Here is a 12,043-nt window from a genome sequence, read left to right as displayed (position 1 = left end):
TTTTATAGCCCATGGAATTCGGTTTTTAGCTGGAAAATAACTTCCTGTGGAGCGGTTATAAAGCCTTTTATTCCATTTATTATTTTTTACAAAATTTAAATTAAAAACAACGATTGTGATCAGCAAGTAATGTCTGTACTCCTTTTTTACCTAAATTGTGAGCTCAAAGAAAAAGCAAACGAAAGAAAGTTTCAATAAAATTAAATGTTTTGATTTCTATGGAATGATCGGGCGGTAACTTAGCAACGTTAATTGTGTACAAGTTGCAGCTGGGTAAATGTTGTAACGTGGAATTTGTTGATTGCATGAGGTGTGTTTTAACAAATCCGACTTTATAGAAGTCATTTTAATGTTGCACATGCTGAAGTTTTTAATAAACCGCACAGTTACATGCCATTTTAACATTAACAATTTTACAAAACAATGAATTAACACAAATTCTTATTTATTCTAAAAAATTGTTTCAGGTAACAATAAATACTTTACGAGCAACAAAATTACTTGTATTTTTTCTTAAATGTGGAAGATTAGTTGTGTTATATGAGTGGGAATAACTAGCAGATAGCGATGTATGATCGAGCTCCAAGACCAACTGCCAACTACATAGTCGGTAGCACCAAAGACAGCGTTGGTCCTGGAACATACGATGTACCTGCACCGAGGTAAAAAACATCAGTCACTTATAAGTCACGTTTTTATCAAATGTTCTGGGCTGTTTTAAATGGTTTTTTGGATGTGTTTTGTGAAGCTCTATGTTTAACCTTGATCCACTTTACCTTGCTACATACAAATGTTGCAATTTTATACTAATTGTGTTTGAATATGTTGCTTTGTTTTCTTTCACCAAACAAAATAAACCCAACTTAAATTAAACCCAGTCTGGAGAGTATGGCAGCTGCATGCCCTGACCAGCACTTGCTTTGCGCCTGCTCAAATTGGTCTTGTACCCGTACTTGAGGGTTGTGTTCGCGCCACTTGGGACTGAGACATGTTGGTCCTGCATGCCCAAGATCCAGTCTGCAGAGTGTGGCAGCTGCACGCGCGATTTTTTTTTTTGAAAAAAAATGTTGCACGCCAAGTTTTGGGGTTTGCATGCGAAAATTTTGCACCAAGGCATTTAATTGGCCTGTCTTGACCTCGTGTCTGCTAAAATAGGTCTTGCATACGAACTTACGGGTTGTGCATGCGCGCACGCGGGACATGTAGGTCCTGCACGCACGAGATCTCGTCGGGAACTGCCATGTTCTGCAGACTGGCCCAAGATCTCTACGGGAACTGCCATGTTGTGCAGACTGGACTCAAACATTACAAGATAGTTTATTTTTACCACTTGTTGTTTAGTGTGAAATGGGTGAAGGCGGACGGATACGCTCCATTTCAATCCATGATGGGAAGGGAAACAATATTTCACATCGGAGATTCAACGATGGCTGCACCGGGACCAGGATCATATGACCCAGGGTGAGTGATCATGTGAACCAGGGTGAGTGATCATGTCAACTGTGTTGTGAATGGAAACTTACTTTTTGTCTGCAAGTTAAATGTAACCAGCTTATCTTTTGGCGAAGCAATGTTCAATTTCTCAGGGGTGTCCAAACTTTTTTTGATGGGGGGCAATTTTTACCAGGTGAAGACGTTTTTTTAGAATCAGAACACAAATATACGGGATTTAAGGAAATTGTGGAATTTTGTTGCGTCAGCACTAAGTATGCTTCCGTTTTACTGGTGAATAAAGTTCCATGGAAAGCCTTTGCGTAAAGTCGCCCAAACCCCAAAACATAATCCAACGTATGGCGTTACATACGCAACACAATTTGTAAAAACAGCCGCGGGCCAAGTGAAATGTTGCCGGGGGCCGCACTTGGCCCGCGGGCCGCACTTTGGATACCCCTGCTCTAAGTCAATTCATATTTGTTTGTTTGTAGATTTGCACAAGATCATCCAGTAGGTGGCAGGCCACTAGCAAACAAGAGCAACCGATTCTCCGAACCCGCCATGACCAGTCACATCACACCGGGACCTGGCAAGTACAACTTGTCGAAGAAAAGTGATTGGGTGAAAACCACGAAAGCCCCAGCAGTGGTTGCTCAAGCTGTCCCACAGGTGTGTTAACATAGTTTGTTGGAAATTGGTATAAAAGTATATATTTGCTTTTATTCATCACGTTTGTGGTGTGTCTGTTAAGAATTGTGTTGCTTGTGTTCACACATGATATATTTCAAGCATAAATCGATAACCAGTAGCCATCCAAGGACTTACAGTCCCACATGATTATGCCTATTATTTAAGTTCAATATTTGAAAGTCAACAATTTGTACTAATGGTACCTAGCAAGAGCTAAGTAAAGCTTTCTAGATTGCTAATACCCACACAAAAGCTCTTAAAATTGTATGTTACAAATGTGACCATTATGTTTTTGTTCCAAACTATCATTGGTAAGACTCTATTCTTAATTGTTCAACAGCCTGACAAAACAAAAGCCATTGTGACAAGCAGAGTGAGATACCAAAGAAAACCTGATGCTCCATCGATTCCCAGTCCTGGACAAGCTTATGGTTATGAAGAAACTGATAATGGGACTCTAAGAAAACAGGTAACAAAAAATATAATGTATGTTATTCAGGATGTTTTTGGATCAAGAATTAGCACCTTTATGTTATCTTTTACCAAGCTAGATTAACTAAATGAAACTTACTGAATGGCTCTTGTAGAGCTTACAATGTTGAAAACTTGCTGTTGAGGTTTAGAATTCTTTATTGTGGTTTCCAACTGACTGCTTTCCAGTTTTAAATCTGTCATGTAATTTTTTTAGTTTTTAAACTAATGTGAAACACCTCCCAGTATGATTTGCATCATTGTGTTGTTTTGCAGGCTCCACCTGGCAAAGATGGAAGTATGGGCCCAGCTTACTACAGGTAATAATGTTGATTCACCCACACAGTGTTTTTTTTTAAGGTGTTTTGGGGGATCGAAACGGTCCCCCAAATTTCTCCAGTGGTTTCCCAAAATTTGGACTTGCAACTACAACTACAGTTTTTGGTATTTAAATGAAACACTGTCGGTCTCTTAAAACTACTTAGCGGTCAACCAAACCAAACCTTAAAAAAAAACCTGCGCCCACACATGTTAGCAAATGATTTCACACTTTTCTTATTATTAAAGAATCAACACGGATAAGACGCAAGCAACAGCGAAGTATCGTGGAGTGCATTTTGGTTCATTGAGGGCAGATCGGATGAAGTTTAGTGGGAAAACTGGACCTGGACCCGGCGACTACGATCCTCACAAACCAAAGGCAAAGAGCGATATTGTGACTGTTCTTAACCCTGATGGAAAAACTTTTGAGTCGAGACTACCGAGGTAAAGTAGCAAGAAAAGAAATGTTTATGTGGGTTCACTAAAGCTACACAACACAGTTGATGAGTTAGAATTTTATTGATCACTGTAATTGCTTGTGTGTCGAAAAACTAAAACAGTTGAACAGCTATGTTTTGACCAGATGCATAAAAGCAGCTGACAAATGCATTAAACTAATACATAAAGATGTGTGCAAGTTTTACGCAACATATTCATTTTTGCTGATGTTTAATTTGTAGATACCATGAAATAGTTGTTCAAGAAGAAGAGAAGAAAGCAGTACCTGGTCCCGGGAAGTATGAGGTCAATGGACAGTTTAATAAGAAACCTGCTCCTGTGAATGTTGAAGGGTTGGAGGTTGAACACCCTCCATTCATGTCACAAGCTAGAAGGTGAATTGATTTTGTAACTCACTGTAAAAATCATAATGCGCCTGGCCGAGTTTCAAGTTGGTCTTCCAAGCATTGCAATATGACAAGGCGTAGGCTAGAAAACCTATCCTGTGGTGGGATTCGAACCCACGACAGGAGTTTTTCCGGCTCTCTTGCTCTGCCATCTGAGCTACACAGGCTCAGTGGAGATTCCCCCGAAAGTCGAATCACAAGCAAGGTTGCCTAACTTGTATGCTGCACATGTCAGCCTCGTAGTAGGGGATTGTTAGTTCAATGACTGATCAGCAAAGATGTGATTGTTGCAAGGAAGTTAAGCTGGACAATTTAATTGCACTTTTTATTCAAAACTGCAGCATGTTATCAGTTGATTGCAAAAAAACATGTTTTCAAACTAGAATTGCTAACTAGAACTATCTGTATCACCTTTAGAGAGTTAAGAGGTCAGAACTCCTTGACCCATGTGTTTACGTTTAGGAGGCATGTAGACTAAAAACGTTGTGTAATATGATCTCTGTGTTTCTTTGATGCGGCACTGGCTCAACTGTACTTTGTATCATTTTTCGCTCACAAGAATATTGACCAATTGTATAGGTGTAAATTACCGGGCAACATTGTAACAGTTAGTATATCTATCTCATATAGTTTATCAGTTTTGCAAATTTTGTGCAGGTTTAATGACATGAAGGGTATTACCCCTGCCCCCGGGGCCTATAATGACCCCAGAAATGCTCTGGAAGCTTTGAAGAAGATCACTGGGATGAAACGGAGCCCATTTGGCCAAACTGCTGTGAGGTTCCAGCCCAATCGGAAAGTGAAAACAGTGCCAGGTAAAATACTTATATGTAACTTTAAGTTGTTGGTTGTCTTTCTTACCTGCCTGTATTCACATGGTTGTTTGCACAAATCCAGCAAAAATTTAATATAAAAGCTTTGAACCGATACATGATAAGCTGCAGACAGTGCACAGTGCCGTAAGGGGAACTAATACGGCTTATCGCTCGTCACTAGCTGCACTATTGAGACCTCATAGGTCAAAACGGTTGGCACTGTCTGCAGCTTACCAGCAAAAATTAATTTAACTAAAAAAATACTTGATTTAGCTTAAAATTAACAAGCCAAGTGTGTTAGGATTGCTATGCCTTTGGTACAAATACACAAAACACATTTAAGTTATAGTGTAGGTAGCTGCGGCACGTTTAACCGCCATCCACCAATGGTACCCTTTACTGTTTGCGTTCCATAGCACTTTAATGTTGCCCAGCTATTTCCTCAAGTAAAGCATAATGCAGTGTTAACAACCCGCATGGCATTGTTTGGAATTATATAACCAAGGCAAGTGTCTCAAAGAAAAACTTTGGTAAATGGAAAATGACTTTAATACAAAAATAGTAAAAACAATTAAATCAGTTAAAAAACTCTTGGATTTGAGAGGGTAAAACTAAACAATAAACTTGTTTAAACCTTTTACTTGTTCAGGACCAGGACATTACAACATCTTCAACACTGGCATGGCTCAAGAAAGTTTGAAGAAAGCTTATTTGGAAAGCACCAGGAGTGGAGCGTTTGGAAGCACCTCAGCCAGGATTATGCCGATAATACAGAAGCATGAAGTGGCTCTACCTGGACCTTCACACTATCAGGTAAGACAGCAAGATTGCCGGAGTAATGTTTGCTATTGGAAATGTGTGTTGGGCTAAATTGATGCATCTTGAGGTCGACAATACAAATATATATGGAATGAATCACCTCAAAAATCAAATTTAAAAGTTATCCTTTTGTTTGCTGTAAGCATGCTTTATAGGATTTTATGTGACATAATTGTACCTACTCGAGTTATACATAACTTCAAATGCATTATGTTCAAATGCATGAAATTAACACATTATGTCAAATGCATTGTATCCCATGGAACATAATAAACAAATTATACATTGATCAGGAATGAAAATGCCCTGTGATTCTTTGTGACTTCTGACCAAATATATTTTCACAGCCAAAGAGATCTGAGGAGCGTTACAAGAAACAACTCACATCAACTTTTGCTTCACTGAGTGACAGACTGAGTGCTCCAGCTGCTCAGGTGATGTGTGGATCAGTGTTAACCTTATGTTGCTATGTTGATGCTAGTTGATAGGGATGTGCCAAAACTGCAAATGTTCTGTTTGGTCGAGCACCGAGCATCTCACGTTAATGGTCGGTGCTCGGCCGAGCACGCTCGGTGCATTATGACGTCACAAAAAATCCCCTTTCTACGTTTTAGCTCTACAAGAAGGTATCTTAAGTCACCAGCCCTGTATTAAGCTGTACAGGCCTCAGAAGTACACGTTTTTCACCCATCTAATACATTTGAAAAAATATTTGTTTTTGTTCATAGGCACCCCTTCGAACACTAGTTACGTATGTTAGCAGGGCATGAATATGCAAATTTAACGCTCGGGTCAGTTTGTGCAACTGCTCGGCCGAGCACCGAGCATCAAAAAAGGCGATGCTCGGTACCGAGTACTCGGGTTCTGGCTCGGCTCGGCGCATCCCTACTAGTTGAGACAAAAACCGCCTCACGAAACAAGTTTCCCAATAACCTATATTTTATAATAACCTATATACATGGACACTTGAATATAAACTTATGTCTTATGTTGATGCCATTTGGAAATAACAAACTCTTATTCAAGAACACTTTAAGAAACAAGTTATTTATCGACCTATATCCAGGTATTTATTAAATCGATATCCGCAGTGGTTTGTAATAAGAAATACACATACTGAAACTGTCAGCTAAGATATATATCCAGATATTAATGTACACCGTCACCTAAAACAAAAACTTATGTAACACTTGTATACTTTTGGGATATGTACCAGTTGACAAAAAACTCACACGCATTTTACAATTTGCATCAACATCAACAAATATAAATCATATCATGCCAATTTATTTTAATAAAAATTAAAAAAGACTTTCTCCAAGAATATACGTGATTGTGTGAAACACACAAGGGAACCAGTTTAAGCGTGCGCCTGTTTTTGAAACTTAATGATCATGAAATTTTAAGGTTACTAAATGTCATTGACCCCGCAGACGTTGCACGACAACCCACCGCCGGGGTCATACGAGGTCGCGAACTCGTTCCAGAAATCGCAACACAAGCGAGGAACAGCAGTACCACGCAGTAAGGAGGCTTTCAAACGAAACCGCGCTTTCCTATCGGCTTCGGACCGTTTCGCCCCACCACGTGATGTGGTTCTCGTCCAACCAGAAAAAGACACGCCAGGACCAGGTATGACGTAATAGAACAGAGATGGTGAACCACTGACCCGCGGGTCAGGAAGTGACCCACCACGTGAATTCTAGTGACCCACTTGTAGTTTCAAAAATGTATATTGATTACCATAGGTAGAGACTAGGGAACCGCTGCTTTAAGCAACCAAAAAGGTGGGAACCGCTGATTTGAGCCCTTTGCCAGATTGCCTATTGTCTTAAAATACAGATTGTTGAGTCAATTGTGAGGCAACAGATATGTTTATTTAAACTTACAACTTGAAACGATTTGTTGTAACTTTGTTGACGCTGTACAGCTCCACATATTGATGGGAATCCTTGTTTTCACACATGAATTTCATAACATTAAGTGCCAGGAATCGTCTGCAGCAACAAGCTTCGTAGCATCGACATTTAATAAAATATGTGACCAACTTTGTTTTCTTTCCAAATTTTGATCTCATGTTTGACCCATTCAACTAAAAAGGTTCGCCATCCCTGTAATAGATGATGATTGTTTCGTGTTGGCAAAGCATGGTGGTAAACGATTTGGCTATTATCTTGAAGAGAAGTGAAGAGATAATGCTCGAAACCATTGGTGGGATTCAATTTTTTTTAGCCGGTTCTATCACAAAAGTCATATTTTGCAGTCGGTTCTGTCACAAAAAAGTCCATTGACAGTAACCAGTAATGCTAACCGGTTCGCTGATCTCATAAAATTTCGTGATACGGTTTTATGGATCCGGTGCGAACCGGTTGAATCCCACCGCTGGTTGAATTTGGTTAGCTAATGCGCGATGCGTACGTCTGTTGGTTCTTGTGGTCAACCGGTCGAGCTGAGCCAAATGAATCACAACGGCAACTTTTTAACGTCCGAAACGCACATATAATTTGATCGCTCATGACAAAGGGGCACAGCGGGCGCAACGACACACAAACGACAAACGAATCGTATCTACTTTGTCACAGCACGATAGCAGCCGAAACGGTCGCCTTCAAATTAAATTATAATAGAACAGCGATATACAACGCCACAAACTTTGGTCACGATACACGCTTGTTGAAATATTCCAAAGTACATTATTATGGGTCCCCTTCCCTGAAGGGGACACATATTGTTTTTGTCTATATTCTTTTTTTCTTTCTAACGCAGATTTGTTCCCACGGTTTGGTCAAGAAAGAATGGTTCAAACTTTTTCAAATTTACACACATTGCAGATATTGGTCTAAAGATGGTCCATGTGAATTTTGACCCCGTATGACCCAGAGGTTCACCCATAGGCCCCCGAAACATAAATGTGTCTAACGCCCGTTTGGTCAAGAAAGACACTGTAGGCAGAAGTACCAAGAGAGTAACTCACTGGTTTACGATAGCGGGAGGGCTCAGCTTGACGTCGGACAGACGTTTTACGAGACGTCGTTTCAGTGATTAGAAATCAGCTGTTTTGCACAGCAATGCTATGTCGTTTTATTAAGTGGTCACTCACATTTTCAGTTTTGGCGAAGGTTTTACACCTATGACGTGATTTAAACCTAATAACCGTGCTTCCGTTTTGTATATGTCAAGAAAAACTTTGTTAATAAAAGTTAAGCTGAAAAAATTAACTTGAGTTTTGCCAAATAAATGTTTTTTTAAACGCTCGTTGTCAGGTTGGCTGCCGCATGATCACGGGTTACTTAAGGTTAACTAGTCGGTATTACAAACACAGCTCAGAACTTCCTTCATAACGTAGCGTTTTTTTGACAATCAATTAAGGAGTCAATACTCAAGGCATGTATAAATTAGGCTTAACAGTATTGTTGAACACGAATGACGGCGTGCTATTGAAAACGGTGTCAAAAGGTCAAACAGTCGTTTGGCGTGTGCACCCTGAGAGGTTACTACTGGTCAATGGTACTCGTTTTGCGAAACAAAGTTAAATGAAAAACAATTTGTTATGTATACACTTGTAGCAAATTGCTTTTTAATTTACAGTGTCTGTAACACAACTGTTACAGCTTTCTAAAAAAATTGTGTTCAAAACTCGACCTTGGAGGACTATATCTGGGTCAAAGCAAGAGATTAGATTTAAGTCTTTGTTACGTTTTTTTTAATTTCGTAATTACATGACAATAATAGTGCAAAAAGAATACGAACAATTTTTTTTATTGTTGGGTTAATGCTTTTTAAAAATTTGTCCTTAAGAATGTAAAAATCACCGCAACATTTGTTTACTGTAAATCCGCACAAACGCGCGTGTGGGGACCCATCAGTTTTTGTTTACAAAAACAATCGTATGTGTAGATCAAATGATGTGTATAGTTAATTGGTAAATATCGTATAGAATATATAAAATGGAAGTATATCAGAAAGCCACTCTTCTAGTTTGACTTTTTTTTTCAGGAACTTATGACCAAGAATCGATGAAAGACAAGGTGAAACTGGCTGTCATGGTAACGAAGGGAGACAGGTTCCAAGAGGTAAACGTTTGAAACTTGACTTTTAAGCGCATTTCCATAGCAACTCAGTTTAACTAGAATCACCAAGCCAGGGTTGTAAGCCTGGTCGAGTATTTCGGTTTCAGGCGGGAGTTTCAATAACACGGTTTTTATTTAGACCTGACTTAACACTCGGTATCATTTTGCCGCATTCTCACCAGGCTTGGTCCAGGCGTTAAAATGAGTAATGCCGTGTTTCAGGCTTGTACTTTCGGGTTCGGGCCCCAATTTCATGCTGCTTACAGCTCTGCTCCTATTTACCAGTGTTGTAATATTTTGATGTCGTTACTTTGCTTGTGTTGGTCACTACGCGCAGGCCATTCACACATTCATGCTTGGAAAGCCAGCAGATCGCCATTGCCTGTGGCCATTCGCATAAAATCTTGTTGTGGCAACAAAAGCGCAGCGTAAAATCGTGATCGAAAGTTGTAGTTTGTTTCCATGGTAAATACCAACAAGTTTGTAATTAATCTGACATTTAAATTATTAGCTTTCGACAAATCCTCTTGTATTCAAATCATAATCACTACTTGGTTCTTTATAAGTGGCCTGTCCTTTCGTAACCTTGTTGCGGGTATTTTTAAGTGTTTTATAATTCGATAGCCGTGAATCACGTGCCATTAACATAAAACACCTACAAACTCGCTGCTATGCTTGCCTGTGTGGAACGGTTTGTTAAAAAATGCCACTATTAATTTCAAAACAATCGGCTGCATAAAAATATTTGCTCGTTAAAAATGCTTTTAGTTGTCTACTTAGGCTTTTTGACCGGTCGTTGCTATTTTACTTAACCCTCTTTGTTATCTGAACGTTTTATTCATACACAGGAACTGAAAATGCCAAAAACTTTTTGGTGAAATATAAATTATGTACAAATATTGCATACCGGTTGATTCTGTTTGGCCTAAGGTTTTATACACTTGGTTTTGGATTATATTTATGTAGAGAACAGTAATCACCGGAAAACTGCGACTGTAGTGGTTGATTTCATTTTAAACTTTGTTTATTATTTTGTGTGAACAAACTTGGCGCAAAACTGAAAACTACTTTTAACAGATGAAGAAAGAAGAGGTACCCGGCCCAGGAGCTTACCAACTTAGTCCTCTGCTTGCCAACACTTTGCTGCGCGGAACATTTAATGCTACCTTACATAACCCAGTAACCCCTGTGCTCGACTCGGGAAGAACTGCGACAGCCAAACAAGCGTTCCTGTTGGGAGTTTAACATTATCACTTCGGACTTTTAAATAAATATTTCCTCACTGTGCACTACGTGCTTTGCACTGTGACCATTAAAAAGTTTCACTACATGTTGTTGTCTTGGTTTTTAATTCACGCTCCACAAGTGCACCATGTCTTTTATAATTCCAGCGTTTTTGTTGTTGTTTAAATATTTGGCTATTTAAGTATTTTGTAGAAAATTTTTGTTTAAATGTGTGCACTACAAATATACATTTTCTATCGATTTGTAAGTGGTGTAAACCATAATTTGCATACACAGCATTTTTTGAAAATACAAAGTTTTCATTTTGTTTACAAGTTTAAACACAATTCAAATTCTTTATTGCTTCACGACAACTTCTTTCCAATCTGATATAAGGGTCGAACTAATGCATTTGTAATTGCTGGCGACTTTTGCTTGTTTGAAACTCAAACACAATGAGTTCGCTTCTGCGTGAAACTTCGTTTGTGTCCGATTTCGTAACAGGATTAAACTCAAATATGAAATAAGTGCAAAAACACGATTTATTTTACGCGTGTCCGTTCAAACGGCTATCTGTCAAAAATTGCAGCACAAAAACAGAAGATACTGTTCGTCAATTTACTAAAATCAGTAGCTATTGACGAACTGAAGTCAATATGGGCCAACTTGTTGTTATTATTCAAAAGTCAATTTGTATAGCTTTGAATTAAAACCTAGGACTGAGTGTAAGTATGTTTTAATTACATTTATGCAGTGGTGGGATTCATTTTTTTGTCAGCCGGTTCTATCACAAAGTCGTATTTTTCAGTCGGTTCTATCACAAAAGTTATATTTTTCAGCCAGTTCTGTTACAAAAAGTCCATTGACAGTAATCAGTAATGTTAACCGGTTCGCTGATCTCATAAAATTTCGTGAGACGGTTTTATGGAACCGGTGCGAACCGGCTGAATCCAACCACTGCATTTATGTCGAACTGTTAAGCATTTACGCCCAAAGTACATTAGGAAAGTTTTCCGCTGCGTGTCGGCAAAGAGCAGCCTGTAGTGAGTTTTTGCGGTGGGCGCGGCGTAGTAGTAGTAGTGAAGTGGGACTTACGTCATCCGGTTTGTAGTAAACACGGCCGGCTGGCAAGCGGCGGCGACGATTTTGTTTTCAACCAATGCACGCCGAGCGTGACGCTACGCGATCAAAACGCTCAATGAAGCGACGCGCGAGGAAAAAGTCGACAAAGTCACGTGACCGAGCGTTTTTCGTTTTCCTTCCCTGCTCGTCATTTGCCCGAATTCGTTGCTGTCCGATGTTTGCTGACAAAACGGTGTCGGTTAGTTCAAATTCTTACGTATATTCAAGCGGG

The 12,043-nt window shown here is 39.3% G+C and overlaps 1 protein-coding gene across 1 annotated transcript; it reads left to right on the top strand.

The window, feature by feature from the left end:
• The first annotated feature begins 5 nt into the window (after window positions 1–5).
• LOC145204306 (sperm-tail PG-rich repeat-containing protein 2-like) lies at window positions 6–10,723 on the top strand. The gene is made up of 13 exons (XM_080076797.1): window positions 6–662; window positions 1,342–1,461; window positions 1,926–2,103; window positions 2,465–2,593; window positions 2,872–2,915; window positions 3,163–3,360; window positions 3,597–3,749; window positions 4,419–4,576; window positions 5,226–5,389; window positions 5,743–5,829; window positions 6,829–7,027; window positions 9,392–9,468; window positions 10,543–10,723. Exons 1-13 carry the CDS (start codon window positions 568–570, stop codon window positions 10,708–10,710), a joined length of 1,770 nt encoding a protein of 589 aa, XP_079932923.1. The 5' UTR covers window positions 6–567; the 3' UTR covers window positions 10,711–10,723.
• The last annotated feature ends 1,320 nt before the right edge of the window (window positions 10,724–12,043 follow it).

This window comes from Phallusia mammillata, chromosome 8 (assembly GCF_965637545.1).
Source record: "Phallusia mammillata chromosome 8, kaPhaMamm4.hap1.1, whole genome shotgun sequence".
NCBI lineage: Eukaryota > Metazoa > Chordata > Ascidiacea > Phlebobranchia > Ascidiidae > Phallusia > Phallusia mammillata.
Note: the sequence above shows the minus strand (reverse complement) of the source record. Positions and strands in the feature narration are given on the sequence as shown.